General features: G+C 45.0%; 1 protein-coding gene across 1 annotated transcript in view; it reads left to right on the top strand.

The window, feature by feature from the left end:
- LOC119958521 (receptor tyrosine-protein kinase erbB-4-like) overlaps positions 1–26848 on the top strand; it is a 1233387-nt gene that overhangs the window by 792333 nt on the left and 414206 nt on the right. Inside the window, exons 11-14 of the mRNA XM_038787050.1 lie at positions 1426–1516; positions 5901–6100; positions 11299–11431; positions 25393–25486. Coding sequence (XP_038642978.1) covers positions 1426–1516; positions 5901–6100; positions 11299–11431; positions 25393–25486 — 518 coding nt within the window. The remainder of the gene's footprint in view (positions 1–1425; positions 1517–5900; positions 6101–11298; positions 11432–25392; positions 25487–26848) is intronic.

Genomic DNA, 26848 nt, shown 5'->3' with positions numbered 1-26848 from the left:
AAGGGTTCGAGTCCTACCCCAGGTCTTGATGGCCAAGGAAAGGTGTGTTCATAACGTGGTCAAACAGGTTGGGCGCGATTCTCCCAGACAGGGAGAAATCGTAAGGCTGGCGTCAAATCCGGGCGGGTTTGACGCCAGCCTCCCCCTCCCCGACCGGGAACCGATTCTGGTCCCCGGTCGGGGCTAGTATGCCGCGGCCGTGAACTCCGGCATCGCGGGCTTAACGAATTTCATTAAGCCCGCTTGCCAGAGTTTGCGCCGGCTGACGCGTCACATGACGTCAGCCGCGCATGCGCGGATTGGAAGACTCCAACCCGCGCATGCGCGGATGACATCATCGCGCATGCGCGGATGACATCATCGCGCATTTGCGCGAAAGGCCGGGATGCCCCTCAGCCGCCCCGCAAAGTGATACAGCGGGGCGGCGGAAGGACAAAGAGTGCGCAGGAATCGGACCCGCTGCCCGCGATCGGTGCCCACCGATCGCGGGCCCATGGCACCCTTGGCACGGCCGTGGTACTGCCGTGCCAATCGGTGCCATGGTTTTCAAAATCGGGACTTTACGGCCGTTTTTACGAACGGCCAGACCAGGTGTGTTTGCCGTTCGTAAAAACAGCCGTAAAGGGCTTGGACTTCGGCCCATCGGCCAGCTGAGAATCGCTGCTGGCCGTAAAAAAACGGCGGCAGCGATTCGTATCGGAGTCGGGCGTGGGGGGGGGGGGAGAATAGCGGGAGGGCGTCGGACTAGCGTGGCCGTAAAAATTTACGAACCCCGCTATTCTCCGTACCGTCGTGAGTGCGGAGAATTGCGCCCGTTGTGTGTCAACCTGAAAAATCCATCGAAACACGCCAATAGCTGGTGGTAAGAGTGGGAGTGACTCCTGGTCAGCTATGCTTGATGTGGAGTGGCGCCCCTCTATTAGCCACTGGCGACCTTTTCTGGGAATTACTAACTATGGAAACAGACTAAAGTCTGCCATAGTCCTTCACTAGGAGCAGGAAGAGAATTACAATTCAATGCTTATGCTTTTTTCAGCTCTGTGACTACATTATAGACAGGATAGCTTTAGCACATAAAGCAGTATTATGTGCAGGAAAAGAGTAGAGGAGTAAAACTTTCATTGGTGTTGTCTGGTCTACTTACCTACCAGATTGACCTCAATATCTGTGGAGAAAGAATGGAGCTAACTATTCAAGTCTAGATGATTCTTTGTCAAAGTATTGACAAAGAGTCATCCAGAAACAAAATGTTAGCTCCCTTCTCTCTCCACAGATGCTGTCAGACCTGCTGAGATTGTTCAGTATTTTCTGTTTTTGTTTCAGATTCCAACATCCGCAGTAATTTGCTTTTATGTACCTGAATATCCCCCGTTCTATTACAACACAATCTTCAACGATCTTGATTTTGTTTTTTTTTTGCACCAGGTTTTTTGAATATTCAGTCATGGCCAAGAAATATGACAGATTTCAACGTGTTTGCCAACCTGGTGACTATAGGTGGCCGAAGTCTGTACAGGTAAATTGGTTCTTTAATCGTTATCTCTCTGCGACCTGCTTCTGTAGTTCTGTGAGGGCGATAGGCTCGTGGTTATGGGCCTGAATCAGGAATTCAGAGGCATGTTCAAATCCCATTTCAACAATTAAATTCAACAAATCTGGTCATCTGTGAAAGATAACTGTGAAAGCTGCCAGATTGTTGTAAAATCGGAGGGACATCTGTCATGCCTATCTAAATGCATTCCCAGTTCTGCACTTTTTAATACACTCAGAGCAACTGGAATGAGTAACAAATGCTGGCTTGCTGATGTTGCACATACCCTGGCAAAAACTAAAATAATAATAATCTTTATTACTGTCACAAGTAGGCTTACATTAACATTTCAATGAAGTTACTGTGAAAATCCCCTCGTTGCCACACTCCAGCGCCTGTTTAGGTACACTGAGGGAGAATGCTCAATTCACATCTTTCTGGACTTGTGGGAGGAAACCAGAGTCCCCGGAGGAAACCCACGCAGACACGGGGAGAATGTGCAGACTCCGCACAGACAGTGACCCAAGCGGGAATTGAACCTGGGATCCTGCCGCTGTGAAGCAACAGTACTAACCACTGTGCTACTGTGCTGCCCCAAAAAAGGTCCCTGAGCTACTTTTAAGTAGTGCTAAATTTGGCTAGCTATTTGGTATGTTATCTCCTCCCGTCATGTGGAACAGTCCCAGATCAGGTTTGTTACATAATTAGCTGAGATTCGTTGGGTGCGATTCTCCGCCCCCCACGCCGGGTGGGAGAATAGCAGGAGGGCCTCCCGACATTTTTCACGTGCTCCCGCTATTTCCCCCCCCCCCCCCCCCCCCCCCCCCCCCCACGCCCGACCCATGCCACGAAAAACGGCGAGCTGCGATTCTCCGAGGCCGATGGGCCGAGCAGCCGGTTCTTCACGCCCGTTTCAACATGGCAGCAAACACACCTGCTCGGTGCCCACCGATCGTGGGCCGTGCGTCCATAACGGACGCACTCTTTTCCCTCCGCCGCCCCGCAAAATCAAGCCGCCACATCTTGCAGGGTGTCTGAGGGAAAAGACGGCAACTGCGCATGTGGGGGTTGGCGTTCTCCAACCTGCGCATGTGCGGCTGACGTCATCGGCCACGTCAGCCGGTGTGACGCTTGACGTGTGGCCTTGACGACCGTCATCAAGGCCGCGCCGCCGTGAGGCACGGGGCCGCGCTCCTAGCCCCGCCCGGGGGGGGGAGAATCGGCTCCGGAAGTGGGCGTGAAGGCTGCCGTGGGTCACGGCCTGTCCCACGGCATCCTTTACGATTCTCCGCATTTGCGGAGAATCTCGCCCGTTAGCTCTGAGACAGAAAGTTGGAGGTTCATGTCTCACTCAAGTGGATTTAACGCAGGATCTAGGCTGATATTTCAATGCTGCGCTGGCAGAGGTGTCAACTTTCAAATGAGTTGTGTCAACCAAGATCCCACCTGACTTCTCAGTCGAACTTAAAAAATCCATGACACTGGTTGAAAAGCGTTACTCTCCGGTGACCGAGCCAATATTAATACCCGAACAAGCTTCGCAAAAATTGAACAATTGATCATTGTACCACAGCTGCTGTGATGAATTATGATGAAGTGTGGAGCTTACTTTTTCGTTCCTGAATGGAGAAAGGTAAGGTGGCTCCACGCAGCTCAGGTTACTCCCAAACTCTGCCCTTTTTGTGAGTGATAGAGTAATTTACAGATAAGCTAAAAAAGCTGAGCTGCCCAAACCTCTTTTTGGAGCCCATACTGCAGCCTTCCGTTTCATGCGATATTCCCACAGTGACAGTGCTGTGGACATTCCTCTGCTCATTATTGTCTGTACTTTTAGTTCTGATGAATCTTTGAGGCTGATGCTAGTGAGCTGATTCCTGCCGGGACAGCTGTTGCTCTGGGCCACCATGGGTACGTTATTATTGTAACATTCAGCATTTGTTTCAGCCTTACGGGCCTCAGTACAGCACCATGGGATGGAAAGAGTAAAAGCAGAGGAAATAAATCCGGGGTTTGTTTGGTTAGGTAATGCCATGCTTAGTTTTCAAAGCCCAATAGAACGGAGAAGGAAAGAAAGACATGGGATGGGGGAGATGATGATGAGCTCCATTGTTTTAATGATCCGTAAAAGATGGAGTTAGAATGGTGTGATGGCTCTTTACCTAATCAAAGTGGGGGGAGCAAGTGCCTGTTGGTTGCATTCGTTGCATCGTAGGAGAAAAAACTTTAAAACCAGGGAGATTAACCATAGAATTGTCACAATAATATAGAGGACAACTAAGTCGCAACCTAAGGCTTAATGTATCTTTTGAAATTAAAAGTCTTCTGTTCATGCAAACATGGTGTCAACTTTTCCATTAGAAATTCCTATGTGTGCCCTTATAATAGAAACTGTGCAAACTTGCTACGCGATAATTACACTATCCCATCAGCAGAGGCACTGATTTCCTGTGTGCAATATGACAAGGGGTCAAGTGGATATACATTGTAAGTCTTTGGGTCCTCCAGGATAAATTAGAGAACTATATAAAACTGCCCCAGGCTCACTCGCTTACAGCCAGCGAGAAGGGTGAAGACTGGCTGTTTTCTGATTGAGAGAATGATATTCTAATCCACCCCCTCCACAGCTGCTCAAAATATTGAAGTTACACTATTCCATATTCGTCTTTGAATGCTCCAAGCATTTGTGATTAATAGATTAAAATCTCCATTAAAGTATTGGAGATGGAAATCGCAAAGAAGCCCATTATGTATTTGCCAGGTAAAATCCTACACGTGTGATTCCAGGACAATACTCATCATTTGAGCAAGGGAAGGAAAGAAATGACAGGCTTTCCATATGTTACATTTTATATTCAACTTCCCTTAACAGAAGGGTACCTGTAAGCCATCAGGGGGAGGTGAAGTCATAAACAAACCTTTAGCTCCAAGGAATCACTTGACAATCATATTCTAAAGCTTCCATGTCATCCAGCCAGTTGCTTTGAGCGGCTAATTACAAGTTAGTAAACTGGCCAGCAGAATGAGATCATTACATTGCCCCAACACGCTTGCACCCTGTAGACCTCCGTCTGATGTCGAACTGACATGTTGCCTTTTGGAAATGCCCTGAGCTGTAGCACGCTGTTAAAATAATGATGCAGACAACAACTGTCGAGATGGGCTGGGATTGCTGCAAGCATTCACACAATATGTATTTTCTTTCACAATTCAGTTAATTACAGTACTTGCTTTAATTGTAGGGTTTTTTTTTTAGCATTTCTCAAAGGAATACAAACGCGATCACACCATGTACATCCAGCTTTGCATCTCAATTATTCACCATGAGCTTGCAGATCCTGTGGTTACAGACAATCAATGTCATAGGCACTGGTAGGAGTGAAATGCTTTCTCTTGACAGGGACTTCCTACTAGAACCAAATCCTTTCACACAAAAGAACAGACAAAAGAGTATTCTACAAATACAAACCAACATTAGGCAGCAGCTCCCAAAGCTGCACGTTCCCCTCCAAATCACACATCATTCCGACTTGAAACTATAATGCTGCTCCTTCATTGCCATTGAGTCAAAATCCTGGAACACCCTACCTGGCAGTACTGTGGGATGATGTCCATCACATGGGTTACAGTGGTTCAAGAAGAAGGTCCACCACTAGTTTTACCTGAGTATAAGAATAAGCAATAAATACTGGCCTTTCCAGTGATGTGCACATACTAACGATAAACAAAAAGGGAATGGTGCAATGGGTTAGTAACCGGTCACTTCTGGAATCTGGATTTAGAATTGTCCTCGGATGTAAGGATCTTATGTAGAATCAGATGGGTGTTTGATTGTATATTTGGGGACCGAGGAGAGGGGGAAGAGGAGGCGGTTTTATCCAGTTCCGAGTGGGCAAAACTGTCTCTAACTCACTCCATATTGGAAACCTCCCTCAAGCTGTCATGGTCAAACGACTCACTGGTATGACTGGGGCTGCATTTCCGAGATTGGAGTTGAGAGTCTTCGGGGCAGAGCTGGGGGGAGCTTGAAGTCAACACTGGCGGTTCAAAATGTGTAGCGTTGCATTAAATATTTTCATGTTGCAACATAACACGTTTACAGCAAATTAAACTGAGGTAGAACTACTCGAGTGAAAACAGAGGCAATCGGGATTTCTGAAGGCACGCAACTGGTGTGGAATCTCACACACTGGCGACACTTTCTGGGGAATCATAGTCATGGGGTGGTAAATGACCCACTACGTTTTGATGGGCACCGTCTTCACCTGAGGTTCCCAGCCACAATGTGTGAAATGGTGCAGTGCATGCCCTGAAATGTGTGACAGTCATGTGTTCTAATCCACAAAGTGTGTGTTCTTTTCCCCTTGCACAGTGGGATCTCGCTGCTGATTCTGAAGCAACAATGGATAACGTCCCTCCATTTCCAGTCCCTTGTGGAAATCAGTGCAGGCAATGTGTACGTTTCCGACAACCCCAACCTGTGCTATTACCACACAGTCAACTGGACTGTGCTCTTCAGAACCACTTTTCAGAAACCAGTCATAAAAAACAACCGAAATTCACAGAACTGCAGTAAGTATCATGAGTCAGGGTAAAGTCATTCATTCTGGGCAGCAGCAGTTTCAACAGAACCCACTGGTTGATAGATTTACAGGGTTGTGGGAAACATTAATTAATAGAGTCATGGTCATAACGGTCTACAGCACAGAAAAAGCCTTTTGGCCCATGCATCTGCGCTGGTCAAAAACAACCACCTAACTATTCTAATCCCATTTTGCAACACTTGACCCATAGTCTTGTGTGCCTTGGCATTGCAAGTGCACATCTAAATACCTCCACCAACCTTTCAGGCAGTGAGTTCCAGACTCCCACCACTCGCTGGGTGAAAACATTTTTCCTCCCATCCCCTCTAAACATCCTGCCCTGACCTTAAATCTATGCCCCCTGGTAATTGATCCCTCCACCAAGGGAAAACATTTCCCCCTGTCTACTCTATTTATGCCCCTCATAATTTTATACATCTCAATTATGTCCCCCCTCAGTCTCCTCTGCCCCAAGGAAAAGAACCCCAGTCTATCCAATCTCTCTTCACAACTAAAACTCCCCAGCCCAGACAACATCCTGGCAGACCTCCCGTGTACATGTACACCAAGGTCCCATTGATTCTTGGTGCTTTCCAGGGTCCTACCTTCATCATATATTCCCTTGCCTCGTTTATCCTGTCCAAGTGCATCATCTCACATCTATCCAGATTAAATTCCCTTTGCCACTGATTAGCTCATCTGACCAGCCTGTCTATATCCTCCTGAAATTGAAAGCTATTCTGCTCACTATTTACCACTCAACCAATTTTCATATCATCCGCAATCATACTTATCAATCCTCCTACATTTATATCTAAATCATTTATAGAAACCACAAACAGCAAGGGCCCCAATACTGATCCCTGCAGGACACCACTAGACAGTCAGAAAACCCTCCTCAACCATCACACTTCCTGCCACTCAGCTAATTCTGGATCCAATTCGCTAAATTTCATTGGATCCCATGGGCTCTAACCTTCGCTATCAGTCTCCCATGTGGGACCTTATTAAAAGCCTGGTTGCAGTCCAAGTAGACTACGTCAACGCAATCCAAATCCAATTCACCATCTCAAACAATGATGCATCAGAGTACAGGAGGGAGATAGAGAACCTAGTGGCATGATATAACAATCTCTCCTTCAATGTCAGCAAAATTAAGGAGCTGGTCATTGTCTTCAGGAAGCAAAGTATTGTACACATCCCTGTCTGCATCAGTGATGTTGAGGTGGGGATGGATGACATTTTCAAATTCTTAGGTGTGTACATTACCAACAATCTGTCCTGGTCCACCCACGTCAATAATACAACCAAGAAAGCACAACAACGCCTATACTTCCTCAGGAGTCGAAGGAAATTTGGCATGTCCACATTCACTCTTACCAATTTTTACAAATGCACTATAGAAAGCATCCTATCTGGCTGCATCACAGCCTGGTATGGCAACTGCTGGCCCAAGATCGTAAGAAACTACAGAGAGTCATGAACACAGCCCAGCCCATCACACAAATCCACCTCCCATCCATTGACTCTGTCTACACTTCCCGCTGCTTTGGGAAAGTGGACAGCATAATCAAAGATCCCTCCCACCCGGCTTACTCATTCTTCCAACTTCTTCTATCAGGAAGGAGAAACAGAAGTCTGAGAACATGCACGAACAGACTCAAAAACAGCTCCTTCCCCACTGTTACGAGACTCCAGAATGGTCCTCTTATGGACTGAACTGATCTCTCCATGTATCTTCTCTACTGAGGAGCACTGCATTCTGCATGCTTATCCGATGTCTGTATTTATGTATTTACATTGTGCATTTATTGTATGTCCTATGTTTTTTATGTATGGAATGATCTGTCTGGACTGTACGCAGAACAATACTTTTCACTATACATCGGTACATGTGACAATAAATCAAATCAAATCAAATGCCTTTCCCTCATCTGCACACCTGGTCATTTCTTCAAAAAATTCAATCACATTGGACAGACGAGACCTTCCCTTAACAAAACCATATTTTACATTAATTTTACTTATTGCAGAGAAATATCGGGTGGGATGTAACATTGATGTTCCACCAATCTGATCCTGTGGAACTTCTGGAAGGGGGGAGGGAGGGAGTTAAGTGAAAATTAATCTCTATGTTTCTCTCCACCTTGTTATACATCAGTTCTTTTAAATAACTTTTTATGGGTTAAATAAATGGAGGGATGTGCCTTATGACCAACTGCAATTTACAGGAGTTTCTTTTGAAAAGAGAGCAAGGAACGGGAACAGGAGCACAATTTATATTTCCAGGATGCATAGAATGGCACGGTATAGAGGGTGGGATAAACACAAAAAGGGCAAAGTCTTCTGAGGAGTGGCAATTACTGTTGGATTGCTATTCTGCTCCTTTGTTTTTTCACAATGCTTCCGAAGCTCTGCATTTCTCACCAGGACTTCTGAACCAGGTGGTCGATGGTAGGGTAGTAGAGTGGGAAGTGGAAGAGCAGATAGAGACAGGCACTAATGACAGTGGCTGTGAGAAGGTCCGCCTTGAGTACTTTTATGAGCCTCTGTGTTTTGACTGTTGCAGTCTGCCTGCTTTTATACCTTTGTACTTAGTTGTTTACATTGAATTTCACATTGACTTTTACAAGCCTCTTGATTGACAGCTGAAGGTTATCTCAAAGGAGGCGCTAGCTTTGTTTATTTTAGCATTTCATGGTCCATTTACTTTACTTTGAAGTGCTTCCTCTCATGAGCAGATGTCTGGCCTTGCTGAATTTTTCCAAAGTGTATATTTTTCTACTCTGAAGTGCTTTTGTGAAAGAGCATTTGCTCTGAATGATTTTTGTTGATAGAGGGTTTGGTTAAAGTCTGAAGTGCTTCCTAGAAAGAACAGGTGGTCTGTCTGACAGCAATCTTTTTAGACTGGATCTTTTTAAATCTCTGATGCCTGAACAGAATGCCTGCATTGGAGGTGCTTTTCCACCATAGAAGCAGCTGGCACCACTCAGACACTGAAGTGCAAGAGTTCCTCAATGAGTACCTCTCACAGCCACTTTTGAATTCTCTGGATGGACTGGATGACATACCAAGGGGCATGGAGGCCTTTATAATCCCCGGATGGTCAGGGAGATGGCTGGACAGTGCCCTGGCACATTGGCACTGCCAAGGGGCGGGACCTGAAGTGGGGCCTGAAAGGGGGACATAGCGGGTGTCGCTAACTTTGGGGAGAGAGTGTGGGGCTGACGACAGTGGCGATTGGGGGGGTTGGGGGGGGTCTTTGACGGAAAGAAGTGGGGTTTTTTGCAGGCAAGAAGTGGGGGATCATTGTCGGCAAGAAACCGGGGTGGGGGGTGGGCGTGCTGGAGGGTTATTCTGTGATCGACAGAATGCAATCTGGATCGCACCGGACCACCCTGCGGGAATTGCACCTCATTTCCCACCGGAGACCACACTTCGAAATTATTTGGGAGAACTGCGTCTCTGAACATAAAGTTCTGGGTTCGCGTCCCACTCCAGGACGTGATGGCCGCGGAAGGAGCGTTCATAATGCAGCCAAACAAGTTGATTATCAACCTGTAAATCCTCCCAATATGCCTGAGACAGACAGCAAATGCTGGAGTCTCCTGGTCAGCCATATGTTTGATGCATAATTTCAGCACTCGAGCAATAGCCTTTGGTAGCAGGCAAGTGACTGATCAAGGACAACATAGCAAGAGAAATAGAGATAAACACATGCTGGGTTTGCCTTGTGAGTCGCTGGGAGGTAGAGAATGAATACGGTATATCTTGTGACACAGCCACAAAAGTGTAAGGCTTTGTGAAGTGATCAGAATTCAAGTTACAATGGATTACCAGAAGATAGCACATTTCTGCTGAAATTTGAATAGAAAAGTGAAATTGATGAGCAAAATTATTTTTTAATTCCTTTACACAGAATATATACAGAACAGAAACAGACCATTCAGCACAACTAATCATCCAGGAGTCTCTTCCTATTCTATTTGCCTGATTTAAGCAATTTGTTCTGTGCCCTTTTCTTTCTTGCATGCATCTAGTATCCTTTTGAAAGCATCTGAGCTGTTTCTGTGGTAGTGAGTTCTTCATTGCAACAAACCGGACTGAAGACTCCATATTCCCAGTTGGATTTATCAGTGAACGGTCTTGTATTTATGATGCCCAGGTTTGGATTCTCCCACAAGTGGAATCATTCCCCATAGCTACCCTGTCCAACTCTTCATTATTTCCATGGTGTCTGGCAGGCCCTCTCAAAATCTTCTTAAAGAAAAGCATTCCAACCTGTTCAGTCTTTTTCAATCTCTGTAATCTTTCTGCCCTTGTAATTGCCTTTTGCACCACTCAAATGCTTCTGTCTTTTTCACTGTATGGCAATGCAAATTCTGCACAGAACTCCAAGTGTAACTTGAGTTTGATATAGCTTTTACGAGTTTGATGTAGCTTTTCTAGCATTTCTTTAGTGCAGAAAATGTTTCTGGTTTCCTGTCAAAGTCCCTCACATTAATCTGTGTAAAATTTAATTTGCTGCTTAACTGCCCCAGTATTGACAATAACCTTCAATTAATCCCCTCAACAAAACTGAGATTGGGGGATGGGGGGGTTTGGGGGGAGCTGTGTAATGTTACCGGGGCAACGGAAAGATGGCTGTGGGGGTACAACATGTCGCTGAGGCCTGTGATGTCCATCTTTGGCCTGGTTTATGACGCCTGGTTTATGACGAGTGGCTGACAAAGATCCCTGAAGTAGCTGCGAACCACAAGTTACCTTTGCATTTGAAATCAATCTCACTTTCATTGTTTTCATTATTATGCGGTTTAAAAAGAGAAATTATAATGAGGAACAATGGAACAAGAATCCATAGCTGCTCGTGGTCCTGGCCATAACTTATCACATCGCCGGTTGAATAGGTTATTAGGTCAGCCACTCATGAATATAAGTTGTATCCCATGGTTTCTCACACTTTGCCTTCCCTATCCTCTCCAACCCCCTGACTTTTCTCACAGTCAACACTCCACACCTTCTGTTCATTTATATTTTGAATTCGAGGTCTGTCTTTTTATAATAGGGCAGGCCACAGGCAGTGTGTGTAATATTCTGTTGAATGATGAAGACTGATTATAAAATTGACTATCGTGGATGCTGGTAACTGGGCTGATTTATTGACTGAGATTCTTGTTTCTTTCTCAGCTTCGGATAGGATGATGTGTGACCCTCTGTGCTCTGATGATGGTTGTTGGGGTGCAGGCCCAAAGCAATGCTTGTCGTGCAGATTCTTCCGTCGGGGCAGGACTTGCATTGAATCCTGTAACTTGTATGAGGGGTAAGTAAGGAAAAAAGAAGAACTTGCATTTCAGTGGCACAACCCAACAACAACTTGCATTTGTTTATTTTTAAAAAAAACTTAGAGTACCCAATTTTTTTTCCAATTAAGGGATAATTTAGGGGCTGGTTTAGCTCACTTGGCTAAATCGCTGGCTTTTAAAGCAGACCAAGCAGGCCAGCAGCACGGTTCGATTCCCGTACCAGCCTCCCCGGACAGGCGCCGGAATGTGGCGACTAGGGGCTTTTCACAGTAACTTCATTGAAGCCTCCTCGTGACAATAAGCGATTTTCATTTCATTTCATTTTTCAATTTAGTGTGGCCACCCACTTACCCTGCACATCTTTGGCTTGTGGGGATGAGACCCAGGCAGACACGGGAGAATGCGCAATACAACATGCATTTATATAAGTAGTTTTCATGTAATAAAATGTACCAAGATGCTTCACTGGAGCATTATAAATCAAAGTATGACACCAAGCCACATAAGGAGATAAGGTCAGATTCAATTAAATTTAATTCCATTCAAATGTTATTGTCCAATCGAAAATTCATTGCAGCTATATTGCTTGTTCATTGAAAGAAATCACAGTTAAATGCATAATTATTAATGAAAATAAATTAATTATACCAGAAACATGATCAACAAGATAGATTTTAACAAGTATCTTAGAGGGGGAAAGTTTTTTTTAATTGATTCATGGGATGTGGGAGTCACTGGCAAGATCATCATCCCTAATTGCCCTTGAGAAGGTGATGGTGAGCTGCCTTCTTGAACTGCTGCAGTCCATGTGGTGTAGGTACACCCACACTTCTGTTCGGGAGGACGTTCCACGATTTTGACCCAGTGACACTGAAGGAACAGCGATATAGTTCCAAGTCGGGATTGTCTGTGACGTGGAGGCAAACATGCAGGTGATGTTGTTCCCTTGCATCTGCTGCCTTTGTTCATCCAGGTGGTAGAGATTACAGGTTAGAAGGTATCATCAAAGGAGCATTGGTGAGTTGCTGCAGTGCATCTTGTAGATGGTACACACTGCTGCCACTGTTCATCAGTGGTGGAGGGACTGTATGTTGGAGGCGATGGATGGGGTGCCAATCGTGTGGACTGTTTTGCCTTGGTAGAGAGGCAGAGAGGTTTAGGGAGAGAATTCAGAGCTTAGTACCTAGACAGCTGAAGGTACAGTCACCATAAAGCAATTAAACTTAGGAATGCACAAGAGGCCAAAATTAGATTAGTCTCGGAGCGTTGTAGAACTGGAGGAGATTATCATAGAAGCCATGGAGAGATGTGAAAACAAGGATGGAAATTTTTTATTGTGGTGCAGTTTAACTGGATGTCAGAGTAGGGTCAGCAAGCAAGACAGCATTTGGTTTGATTTTGTTAAAGGGCAGCAGAGTTTTCTCAAGACTTCAGTAAATAGAATGTGGGAGACCAGTCATGAGTGCATTATAATAGTCAGGTCTGCAGATAACAAAGACATGGATGATGATTTCAGCAGCAGAAGAGCTGAGGCAGTGGCAGGGATGTTGTGTAGATTCCTTGTCTACACAGATAGCTCCCGGACACTGCTAAATCCTACAGGGATTTTCACTTCCTGAGACTTTCGCATAGAATCCCTACAGTGCAGAAGGAGGCCGTTCGGCCCATCGAGCCTGCACTGACCCTCCAAAAGAGCACTCTGCCCAGGCCCACTTCCTGTCCACCCCACTATATCCCCATAAGCCCGTAACTGAACCTGTACATCCGTGGACACTAAGGGGAAGCACTTCTTCACTCAAAGGGTGGTTGATGTTTATTTAACTCCTCTGCTATTTCCTGGCTATCTGATAGAAGACAGGGTGTTGAGATAAGAGGGGCATGTTCAGAATGGTAACCTGTAACTAGTGGAGTGCCACAGGGGTCAGTGCTGGGACCACAATTATTTACAATGACTTGATTGAGGGAAGTGAATGTATTATTGTCAAGTTTGCGGATGACAAAAAAATAGGTGGGAAGGCATGTAGTGCAGGTGACACAGAGTCTACAGAGGGATATAGACAGGTTAGGTGAGTGGGCAAAAACTTGGCAGATGGAATTAGCATGGGAAAATGTGAAGTTATGTATTTTGGTAGGAAGGATAAAGGAGCTCAATATTATTTAATTAGAGAAAGACTGCAGCACAGAGAGATTTGGGGTTTCTTGTGCATAAATCACAAAAAGCTAGCATATAAATTCAATAGTTAATTGGATAGGCAAATGAAATATTGGCCCTTTTATCAAAGAGAATGGAGTATAAATGTCAGGAAATTGCTGGAATCGATAATCAGGGATGGGGGTAACTGAACACCTTGAAAACTTTTGGTTGATTAGGGATTTGTGAAGGGAAGGTCATGCCTGACTAACCTTAGTGAATTTTTTGAAGAGGTGACTAGGGTAGTGGGCATGGGAATGTATATGGATGGCATTTATATGTACTTCCAGAAGGCATTTGATAAAGTTCCACACAAGAGACTGTTAACTAAGGTGGAAGCCCATGGGTTGAGGGCAAATTATTGACATGGTTAGGAAATTGGTGAGTGGTAGGTGACAGAGTGGGGATAATGGATAATTACTCTAATTGGCAGTAGATAACTTGGGGCCTCAATTATTCATACTATGCATTCCTAACTTGGAGGATGGCATAGAAAGTCATATATGCAAATTTGATGATGATACAAAGTTAGGTGGCATTGTAGACAATCTGGATGATAGCATAACACTGCAAGGAGATATTGATACACTAGGTTAATGGGCAAAATTGGGGCAGGGGGAATTCAATGTAACTAAGTGTGAGGTCATTCCTTTTGGACCAAAAAAGGATACAGCAGAGGACTTTCTCAATGAAAAGAGGTTAGGTACAGTGGACGCCCAAAGAGACTTGGGGGTTCAGGTGCATAGGTCCTTAAAATGCCAGGAACAATTGCAGAAATAATCAAAAAGGCTAATGGAGTGCTAGGCATTATATCAAAAGAATTGGAGTATAAAAACACATGTGGCGGGATTCTCCGACCCTCCGGGGGGTCAGAGAATCGCCTGGGACCGGCGTCAATCCCGCCCCAGCCGTGTCCCGAATTCTCCGCCCCCCGAGATTCGGCGGGGGCAGGAATCGCGCCGGTCGGCGGGCCCCCCGCGGCGATTCTCCGGCCCACGATGGGCCGAAGTCCCGCCGCTGACAGGCCTCTCCCGCCGGCATGGTTTAAACCACCTACCTGACCGGCGGGATTGGCGACGCAGGCGGGCTCTGGGGTCCTGGGGGGAGGGGGGGGTCGCGGGGCGATCTGACCCAGAGCGGTGCCCCCACGGTGGCCTGGCCCGCCATCGGGGCCCACCGATCGGTGGGCGGGCCTGTGCCGTGGGGGCACTCTTTTTCTTCCGCCTCCGCCATGGCCTTCACCATGGCGGAGGCGGAAGAGACCCCCTCCCCTGTGCATGCACCGGTATGATGTCAACGGCCACTGACGCTCCGGTGCATGCGCGGACTTACCTCCAAAGGCCGTTCACGCCAGCCGGCGGAGTGGGAACCACTCCGCCGCAGGCCTAGCCCCTCAATGTGAGGGCGTGGCCCCTAAAGGTGCGGAGAATTCCGCACCTTTGGGGCGGCCCAATGCCGGAGTGGTTCACGCCACTCCGACACACCAGGACCCCTCGCCCCGCCAGGTAGGGGAGAATCCCGGCCATGGTTTGTACTGCAGCTTTGCAAAACCCTGGTTAGACCCCACTTGGAATACTGTGAGCAGTTCTGGACACCACACTTTAGGAAGGATATTTTGGCCTTGGAGGGGGTGCAACATAGGTTTCCAAAAATGGACTACAGGGTTGAGTTAGGAGGAGAGATAACTCAAATTAGACCTGTTTTTGTGAGAATGAGAAGTTAAGAAGTGATCTGATCGAGGTATTCAAGATATTAATAGGGAAAGACAGGGTAGATTCTGAAACTAGGGGGGCGTAGTGTAAAAATTAGGGCCAGACCATTCAGGAGAGATGTTAGGAAGATGGTAGGATGGTAGGAGTTTGGAACTCTCTCCCACAAACAGCAGTTGAAGTAAAATCAGTCTGAAATAGATTTTTGTCAGTCAAAAATATTAAGGGATATGGTCCAAAGGATATGGAGTTAGGTCACGGATGAGCCATGATCTCATTGAATGGCGTGGCAGGCTCGAGGGGCTAAATGGTCTACACCTATTCCTATGTTTGTATAAGAATATGGTGCTAAAACTATACAAGGCACCAGTTGGACTACACCTGGATTACTGTGAACAGTTTTGGCCCCCTTATCTAAGGAATAATGTAGTGGCATTGGAGGCAGTCCAGAGATGGTTCACTGTTTTGAACCTGGTCATGGATGGATATTCTTATGAGGAGAGGTTGAGTACATTGGTCCTGTACTCATTGGAGTTTAGAAGAATGAGAGGTGACCTTATTGAGACACATAGGATTCTCAGGGGGCTTGAAAGGGTAGGTGTTGAGAAGTTATTTCTTCTTGTGGGAGAGACCAGAGGGCATAATATCAGAACAAGGGGTCACTCATTTAAGACAGAGATGAGGAGGAGTTTCTTCTCTGAAGGTAGTGAATCTGTGGAATTCTTTACCTCAGAGGGCACTAGAGGCCAGGTCATTAAGTATGTTCAAGGCTGAGACAGATTTTCCATCAGTAAGGACAGCAAGAGTTATGGGGATAAGGTAGAAAAGTGGAGTTGAGGATTAGGGCAGCGCGGTAGCATGGTGGTTAGCACAATTGCTTCACAGCTCCAGGGTCCCAGGTTCAATTCCCAACTGCGTCACTGTCTTTGCGGAGTCTACCTGTTCCCCCCATGTGTGCGTGGGTTTCCTCCGGGTGCTCTGGTTTCCTCCCACAGTCCAAAGATGTGCAGGTTAGGTGGATTGGCTATGCTAAATTGCCCTCAGTGTCCAAAAATTGCCCTTTGTGTTGGTTGAGTGGGGTTACTGGGTTATGAGGATAGGGTGGTGTGGGCTTGGGAGGGGTGCTCTTTCCAAGAGCCGGTGCAGACTCGATGGGCCAAATGGCCTCCTTCTGAACTGTAAATTCTATGATTCTATATCAGACAGTTGTGATCTCATTGAATGGTGGAGCAGACGTGATGGGCCAAATGGCCTACTTCTGCTCCTATGTCTTCTGGTCTTACAGGCTGTGGGCCTCTAGTTGTACAACAAGTATTGCCTCACATAAAAGACTTCAATCCTGTCGCCTACACACCTTTCTCCTTCACCATTTCATGATGTGGAGATGCCGGCGTTGGACTGGGGTGAGCACAGTAAGAAGTCTTACAACACCAGGTTAAAGTCCAACAGGTTTGTTTCAAACACGAGCTTTCGGAGCACGGCTCCTTCTTCAGGTGAATGGAAAGGCTTGTTCCAGAAATGTTTATATAGACACAGTCAGAGATGCCCCGGAATGCGAGCACCTGCAGGCAATCAAATCATCAAAGATGCAGAGAGAGAGGTAACTCCAGGTTAAAGAGGTGTGAATTGTCCCAAGCCAGTTCAGTCGGTAGGCCTCTGCAAGTCCAGGCTTGTTGGTGGGGGCCGAATGTAATGCGACATGAATCCCAGATCCTGAAGGCCTCCTTGTAGGCGACTATCAACAGGCAGGACTGTTCCCTTCCAGTTGGGGAACACTTCAGCAGTCAAGGACATTCAGCCTCTGATCTCCGGGTCAGCATTCTACAAGCGACTATCAACAGGCAGGACTGTTCCCTTCCAGTTGGGGAACACTTCAGCAGTCAAGGACATTCAGCCTCTGATCTCCGGGTCAGCATTCTACAAGGAGGCCTTCAGGAGACGCGACAACGCAAAATTGCTGAGCAAAAACTTATAGCTAAGTTCCGCACGCATGAATGCGGACTCAACCGGGATCTGGGATTCATGTCGCATTACATTCGGCCCCCACCAACAAGCCTGGACTTGCAGAGGTATACCGACTGAACAGGCTTGGGACAATTCACACCTCTTTAACCTGGAGTTACCTCTCTCTCTGCATCTTTGATGATTTGATTGCCTGCAGGTGCTCGCATTCCGGGGCATCTCTGACTGTGTCTATATAAACATTTCTGGAACAAGCCTTTCCATTCACCTGAAGAAGGAGCCGTGCTCCGAAAGCTCGTGTTTGAAACAAACCTGTTGGACTTTAACCTGGTGTTGTAAGACTTCTTACTGTGTTCACCATTTCAGGCACAGATCTCATCCCTTAATCCAGGTTTCGCATGAAAAAAAAAACTTTTTTTTTCCATTTTCCTATTTCACTCCCAATCCCTTTCTAAAAAGAAACAAAGTTAGTGGCAAAATAATTGTCTTTCAATGTCATTTTTGTCTAAATGAGGCTGGTACAATTTGCTATAATGTCACATCTTTGATTCTAATTAAAGTCTGAATGGATTGTTTACAATTAAGAACCCCTAATTGTGCAAGGAAAATTGTGGAATTAGTTTAAGGAGAGAGGTGAATTTAGAAGTATGCATTTCCCTTGATAGGAGTAAAAATTTAACAATTATTATTTATCATGAAAAACAGCTGTGAACTCAAACAATGTACATTGTCTTTAATTAAAGCAGCTTTATTACAATGTAACACTTTCTTATTAAATGTCGCTTGGCTCTGCATAAAAATCCTCTAATTTAATTTGTTTAGAAGATTTTGTTGGATACTTTGGGAACTGGTGAAATCGGACTACACATTTCCAGCTGTTTATCCGATTACTTTTTCATTAAAATACAAACTCCCAGTGAAACTGTGTCCACTGGAATCACTTTATTACATCCATAATAATTGCTGAAACTAGACGATCGGCACTCTGTAACCAAGAGGGGCACATCTCGGAGATGAATGGAGCAATTGTCTCGCTCTTCATATTACTGGTCACGACAGATCATTCATCTGTTTGGAGATGGCCGTGGAAGACTCTGAAATTAAAAGGATCTGTTGAAGGTATCTAATTCCAGGTTAAAGTGCACCTTGTTTCTGTAAGAAAAAGACCCATCACCCAGTAAAATGAGGATGACTACAGATAGTCCCAACAAGCACTGACCACAGTTTGGGCCTTAATTTTCAACTTGGGTTGGCAACCCAGGGCCTGGATAATTTCCGGGTCCCAACCCGGTACCACATTTGGCCGGTGCAGACTCGGTGGGCTGAATGGCCTCCTTCTGCACTGTAAGTTCTATGATTCAACTGTTCTCTCGGGAAGAGAGTTCTAAAGATTCTCAGCCCTCTGAGCGAAACAAATTGTCTGCTCTACGGTTTAAATAGGAGGCCCCTTATTTTTTAAATTTAAATTTCACCAGCAGCCGTTGTAAGATTTGAACCTTTGACCCCAAAGCATTAGCTTCGACCTCTAGCTTCTTAATCCAATGATATTGCCACTCTGCCACCATTTCCCCTTACCTGGAGGCAGGGGCTGTCCATAGAATGTGAGTGCCAAAGGCAGATGGCAGCCATAATGGAGCCTGTTGTTGTCTTGCAGAAAAGAGGAAGCAGCACCTCAGAAGGCTGGTAGCCTCAACCCAGAAATGGCCATAAGCAGCCAAGTGAAAGGAAATGGGCTTGATTTAGTGTTAGATGTCCCAGGTCCCAACATGTCTCAGCTTTAAAAATAAAGTCATTTAACCTCTGCCTGCATTGAACTCAACTACTGTGGACCAACACGCACTGGAGTATTTGGAGTACATCATTTATCAATTGAAAATTGCCTTCTCGCCATTCATGGCCTGTTGAGCAGTTCCTCAAGGTGCTTAACAGGCCATTAATTGGAGGCAGGCAGGCTCCTGTTTCTCCCTCCCCCCCCCCCCCCCCTGAAAATTGTGCTACATTTTGGAGGCAACAGGATGCAGTGTGGGATATGATTTTCAAATCGTGCTAGCAGCTGCTCCCGTCACCACCGGCAATCGAAAATCCAGCCCGTGGTTCCTAAGTACTTACTATGTATTTAGTGAGGGTGTCATTTTCAGGCAGAGTAACCAGTGCCTCAGTGGTAATGTCCTTGCTTCTGAGGCAGAGGCGGAGGGCTTAGGCCCCGTTCCAGAGACCGAGTGGAGATCGGAATGCCATCTCTGAATTCTGGGTTGATATCTCGTGGTCTATGCTGCTTGCCCTTTTCCATTGTTAAAGTATCTGGGATCTTTAGACTTGATTGCTTCCAATCTAGAAGGGAAGTTACTTGAGATCATAGAATGAAACAACACAGGAGGAGGCCATTCCACCCATATTCCTATGTCAGCTCTTATAGAATCCCTACAGTGCAGACGGAGGCCATTCGGCCAATTGAGTCAGCACTGATCCTATAAAAGAGCACCCTACCTAGGTCCACTCCTCGCCCTGTCCCCATAATCCCACCTAATGTGCACATTGTTGGACATTAAGGGGCTATTTGTAGCATGGCCTATCCACCTAACCTTTAGATTGTGGGAAGAAACTGGAGCACCAGGAGGAAACCCACACAGACACTGGGAGGACGTGCAAACTCCATACAGACACCCAAGGCTGAAATCGAACCCGGATCTCTAGCATTGTGAGGCAGCAGTACTAACCATTGTGCCACCCTTTGGTAAAGCTATCCAAACACTCTCACTTTCCTTCTCTCTTCATAGTTCTATACATTTTCCCCTTCTCTCTTCATAGCTCTATACATTTTTCCCTATTTTATTTTTAAGCATATACCCAATTTGCTACTGAAAATTGCTTTTAAATCTACTCAACCACCTTTCGGGCAGTGCATTCCAGATCACAACTCGCTGCATAATTTTTTTCCTAATGCCACCTCTCATTTTTTGCCAATCACCTTAAATCTGTGCTCTCTTGTGACATCTCACTGGAAATGGTTTTTTTTTCTTATTTACTCTTATCAAATTTATTCAAGATTTAAGGCTGAACACCTCAATGAAATCTCCTAACTTTCTCTACTCGAGGAAAGCAATTCTCTGCCAGTAACTGAAGCCGCTTTTCTCTGGTACCATTCCCATAAATCTGGACCCTCTTCAGGTCTTTTACATGCTTCCTAACATTTGATGCCTGGAATACTCCAGCTGAGGTCAAACTGTTGTTACAGAAATATTTAGCATTTCCTCACTTTTGTACCCTATGTCTATTTCAGAAGCTTTTTATTTTTAAAACAGACTTCTCAACATGTCAGGCCACCTTCAAAGATAGAATAGAATACCTTCAGTTAAGAAGGAGCCCATTCGGGCCATGGAGCCTGCGTCGACCCTCTGAAAGAGCATGCTACCAGTCCTACTCCCCTGCCCCATTCCCATAACCCAACTTAACCTTTGGACTCTAACCAGCAATTTAGCATGGCCAATCCAGCTAACGTGCACATCCTTCGACTGTGGGGGGAAACCGGAGCACCCAGAGGAAACTCAAATGGACACGGGGAGCCACGGGCAGAATAGGTGGATTGGCCATGCTAAATTACCCTTTGTGTGCAAAACAGTTTGGTGGGTTTACTGGGATAGGGTGGGGGTGTGGGCTTAAGTGCTTTTCAAGGGTCGGTGCAAACTCGATGTGCCGAATAACCTCCTTCTGTACTGGAAATTCTATGATTCTATGAACATGCAAACTCCACACAGTCACCTAAGGCCGGATTTGAACCCAGGTCCCTAGTGCTGTGAGGCAGCTGTGTAACCACTGTACCATTTTAAAATTGTGCCGTTTAGTTTCTATTTTCTCTTTTCGTTTTAAAAGACGTTTCACTCCACACACCTCTGTGCTAAATTTTGTCACCCACATACCAGCCAATTTCACCAATGTGACTGCACTCCTGAAGTCTATTATTCACCTCACTGTTCACTACATTTATGATTTTCATGTTATCTGCAGACTTTGAATATTTGCCCTGTATACCCAAAGGCAGGTCATTAATATACATCAAAAAAACAGTGGTCCCAATACCCACTCTTAGGGAACATAATTGTATACTTTCTTTCAATCTGAAAATAATAATTCATCACAACTCTCGACTTTCTGTCCTGTAGCTAAATTTGTATCCACACTGTCAGCATCTCCTTAACTCCATGAGCTTTAATTTTGAGAAGTCAATTAGGTGGTACTTTATCAAACGACTTTTCAAAGTCCATGTGCACTCAGTACCCTCTCTGTTACTTCAAAGAACTCAATCAAGTTAATAAAACATGATTTGCCTTCAGCAAATCCCTCCTGATTACCATTTACTAGCCCAGGTTTTTCCAAATGCCAGAAATTTTATTCAGGATTATTGTCTCAAAAGGTTTCCCAGCCTTCGACATGAGGCAGACTGGACTGCAATTGCTGGGTTTGCCCCATTCTCATTTTTTGAACAGGGCGAAGCATTTGCAATCACTCTGCGCTCAGGCACCCCTCTCATATCAGAGAAGGATTGGAAGACTGTGGTCAGAACCTCTTATTTTTGCCCTTACCTTACCCCAGCTACCTAGGATGCAACTCATTAAGACTGGGTGGCTTCTCTACTTTGAGATCTGCCGATCTTCTAAATACCTCCTCCTTGCGTATTTTTATCCCATCCAATGTTACTATTCCCACCTTTATTACTGCTCCATTGCTTTCTCGTTCATTTAGTACCTCAGCCAGGACCTCTGTCTCTACAGTATAATCTCCATTTTAGTCCCTAACTAGTCCCATTCTTCCTTTAATTATTACTTTATTATTTATAGACTTTAAAAACTTTTTTTATGTTAGACCCTGCTATTTTAATCCCTTCGACCTTCTTATTCTTCGCTTAAGTTCTCCTACGTACTTATCATAGAATTCTTATAGTGCAGAAGGAGGCCATTCGGCCTTTCGGATCTGCACCAACCCTTGAAAGAGCACCCTACCAAGGCCCACTCCCCCTCCACATTCCTGTAACCCCAGCTAATCTGAAGATCTCTGGACACAAAGGAGCAATTTAGCATGGCCAATTCACCTAATCTGAACATCTTTGGAGTGTGGGAAGAAACTGAAGCACCCAGAGGAAACCCACCAGACACAGGGAGAACGTGAAAATGGCACACAGTTACCCAAGGTGGGAATTGAACCCAGGTCCCTGGCACTGAGAAGCAGCAGCGCTAACCACTGTGCCACCATGCCACTCATAGTTCTGCAATTTCTGCATTCAGCAGGGTTCTCTGCTCCATTTCAAACCTCACATTTAACATAGGCTTTCATTCCCTCTCTCATTATAACCTCCTTACCATTAATCATCCAAGGAGCTCTCTGTTTGGATGCCCTTCCTTTTCCATGATGTGGAGATGCCGGCGTTGGACTGGGGTGAGCACAGTAAGAAGTCTTACAACACCAGGTTAAAGTCCAACAGGTTTGTTTCAAACACGAGCTTTCGGAGCACGGCTCCTTCTTCAGGTGAAGAAGGAGCCGTGCTCCGAAAGCTCGTGTTTGAAACAAACCTGTTGGACTTTAACCTGGTGTTGTAAGACTTCTTACTGTGCTTCCTTTTCCAGTCATGGGACTTTGTCAAGTCTGTATCTGAGCCTACTCCTTTTTGAAGACCTTCCAATTTTCAGTGACTATGTGCCTACCAATTTTAGATTAAAATTTGATTCGAAGTCACTAAAATTACCGCTGCTCTAGTGAAATGTTTTTGGATCAAAGATAAAAATCACAAGGAACACAACTGTAAAACTCCTTCAAATGCTCCTCTCTAGTATCTAGCGGCTCAAGTATTTTGCGGGAGGCTCGAGTTGGGACCTGCCTGAGGGAACAGAATACAACTGATGAACAGATACATTCTAAGACTGAGAATTGTTGGTGTTGAACTCTCCCTTTTAAAATGGCTTTCGTGCATTGAAATTGAATCTTGCAGCACAGAAATTTGACACGTCAGGCCTATGCTAGATATGGCACAAGGAAGGCCTTGTATATTTTCATAGCAGGAGGAAAAGAAAGTTTTGTGAAACTTTAAACCCCTTTGCCATTCTCACCTCCTTTCAGACCTATGCAAAACCCATCTTGTCAGCAAGCATTAGAATCCCCCTCCTATTCCTCCTGTCCCTTGGCTAGGTATCTATTTTTCCACACCTCTGTAGTGTGTTGTAGGCTATTTATACCAAGGTTTTATATAGAAATCCTAGAATCATACAGCACAAAAGACCATTAGGCCCATTTTTCCTATGCGAGCCCCTTGAAAGAACTATCCAATTAGTTCCGCTGCCCTACTCTTTCTCCATAGTTCTGCAAATGTTTTCCCTTCCAAGTATTTATCCGATTCTCTTTTGAAAGTTGTGATTGAATATGCTTCCATCACTCTTTCAGTCAGTGCATTCCAGATATCTCCATGTTAAAAATCATTGCCCTAGGCAGCACAGTGGCTCAGTAGGCAGTGCTGCTGCCTCACGGTGCCGAGGTCCGAGGGTCAATCCCGGCCTCTGGGTCACTGCCCGGGTGGAGTTTGCACATTCTCCCCGTGTTTGTGTGGGTTTCGCCCCCACAACCCAAAAGATGTGCAGGCTAGGTGGATTGGCCACGCTAAATTGCCCCTTAATTGGAAAAAATGAATTGGGTACTCTAAATATTTTTTTTAAGATCATTGCCCTCAACCTATCCCCGATCTCTTTGGCCAATGACTTCAAATCGGTTTCCTCTGACTACCAATCTTCCTGTCTCTGGAAGCAGTTTCTCCTTATTCACTCTATCACAACCCCATGTAGTCTTAAACTCTTCGACTAAATCTCTCCTTAAAACATCTCTGCTGTAAGGAAAACAACACCAGCTAGTCTAGTCTCTCCATCTAAATGAAGTCCCAGAAATGTCAACATTTTGGTAACTTCCCTCTGTGAGCTGCTTTTTTGTTCAACAATTGCAAATGGAAAATCACTCCCATCAGTAGTGGAAGAACTAAGACAACAGATTCAAAAGTTGTTCCTCCTTGTTGAAATTCTGGTGTGTTTTAGCCAGAAATAAATATCCATGTGCATATTTGCAATGCCTTCAGATCATAAGACATAAGAGCAGGAGGAAGCCATTCAGCCCATCAAGCTTGCTTCACCAAAGAAGATCATGGGTGATATGATTGCGCCCTTAATTTTACATTCCTGCCTGCGCCACCATGATCGTTGGCTCACTTGCTGATCAAAAATCTGTCTAGCTGAGACTTGAATATGTTCGATGACACATCTTTCGCTGCTCTCTGTGGAGAATTCCAAAGATTAATGACTGTGGGCGGCACGGTAGCATAGTGGTTAGCACTGTTGCTTCACATCACCAGGGTCCCTGGTTCGATTCCTGGCTTGGGACACTGTCAATGTGCAGTCTGCACATTCTCCCCATGTCTGTGTGGGTTTCCTCTGGGTGCTCCGATTTCCTCACACAAGTCCTGAAAGACATGCTATTAGGTGAATTGGACATTCTGAATTCTCCCTCTGTGTACCCGAACAGACACCGGAATGTGGTGACCAGGGGCTTTTCACAGTAACTTCATTGCAGTGTTAATGTAAGCCTCCATGTGACAATGATGATTATTATTATTATTATACCTTCTGAGAAACTAAATTCCTTCCCGTCTCTGTCACAAATGCAAGACCCCTTGTTTTTAAACTGTATCCCAAGTTTTAAAGTTCTCCACAAGACAAAACATCCTCTCAACATCCAACCTGTCAAGTCCTCTCAGAATTTTATATGTTTCATTAAGATCATCTCTCATTCATCTAAACACCTATGACTCTAGGTCCAACCTGCGCAACATATCCTCATAAGACATCCCTTCATCCCAGGAATCAGCTGATGAACCTTCTCTGAACTGCTTCCAAAGCAATTATTTCCTTCCTGAAATAAGCAGGCCTAAACTGTACCAAAACCAGAATTCTCAATTCTTTAATAGGAAAAGTGAATATTGCCATACTTATATTTTAATGTAAAATCCATAAAGGTTCTTAAAAGAAAAATGTGTCTTGCAAGACTTTCTCAAGTGCACCTTATAACAATGAGCTCAAATGTTATTCAGGGACTTTCGAGAATATGCGAATAGCACTGTCTGCATGGAATGTGATGAACAGTGTGAGAAAATGGATGAAGATGTGTTAACATGTCATGGAACGGTAAGGCATCACTTTCACATCCCAATGAGATCTGACTGTGCGTGTTTATATGTATAAATGAAAGGGACGTAACTCAAAATGCAGCAAAATTACTCTTCTGCCATGGGCAGTGCCTGTTACTGGAAATGTTCTCAGCCAGCATTTTGTAAATGTGTCTCAACTCTTCCTTTATGTTATTTGGCCTGACACAATGAACTACTTGCTAAATTGGCCATTTGCCCAAGCAATGGAGATATATGACGAGGGATTGAGAGGCTTATATAGTGGACAAGAACCAGGCGAAGACAAGAGCAGATTTAGGCAAATGCAAATGAAAAAGGCCATGCATAAATATAGAATAGTCCAACCAGTCCATGTTGGCATCTGTGTTTCCATGAACAGAAATCTTCATCCCAAATGCCCGTCTATTACCCCTAGTTTTTTAACTCCTTTTCCTTCAACCATCAATTCAACCTACTCTTGAACTTTGAAAAGGTTTCTGCTTTAATCATAAGCTTATAATTTTACCACCCTAGGATATTCCCTGCATTATGCTCCCTGGTGAACCTTTACAATTATTGGATAAAGAAATATTTCCTTATGCCTATCTGGAATAGGTCTTTCATCAACTTTAGCCTTTAACTGCTTGTTGCCTTGCCTTAAGAAAGTAGTATTGTGTATGGATTTACCTGGTCAACACATCTCTATTTTAAAAATAAATTTAGAATAACCAATTCATTTTTTCCAATTAAGGGGCAATTTAGCATGGCCAATTCACCTACGTTGCACATCTTTGGGTTGTGGGGGCAAAACCCACACAAACACGGGGAGAATGTGCAAACTCCACCCGGGCAGTGACCCAGAGCCGGGATCGAACCTGGGACCTCGCCACCATGAGGCAGCAATGCTAACCACTGTGCCGCCATGCTGCCTTGGTCCACACATCTCATACACCAAAGTGCTGATGGAAGGGATCAGCCTCATTCCCCATAACTGCAAAATATCCATGATTTTAAAATGGTGTCCTAAATGCTTCCTCTGTCTTTCGGTGATCAAACAGAGACACAGTTGCTTCATTTGCATTTCCCCCACCACAACTCCAAAGGGAGCAAAGCCCAACTCATCTGATTCTTGGAGAACATTGAGTGTTGGACTTTCCATTGATTTACACCTTCGGGAAGCAATGAGCCACACTGAAAATATAATTGTCATTTTATTGAGGGTTCACCTTGTTTTAAAATTCTTGCAAAAGGCACTCCTCTTAATAAGCACCAGACCATATGGTTTTCACCTGAAGTGGCTCGAGACTTGCTAACTGGGAGATTTTCTACTTGTCTGATGATCCTCACCAATATTTACCAGCAGAGTCGATTTATCTGCAAA

The sequence above is a fragment of the Scyliorhinus canicula genome, chromosome 2 (assembly GCF_902713615.1).
Source record: "Scyliorhinus canicula chromosome 2, sScyCan1.1, whole genome shotgun sequence".
In the NCBI taxonomy this organism is placed as follows: Eukaryota; Metazoa; Chordata; class Chondrichthyes; order Carcharhiniformes; family Scyliorhinidae; genus Scyliorhinus; species Scyliorhinus canicula.
Note: the sequence above shows the minus strand (reverse complement) of the source record. Positions and strands in the feature narration are given on the sequence as shown.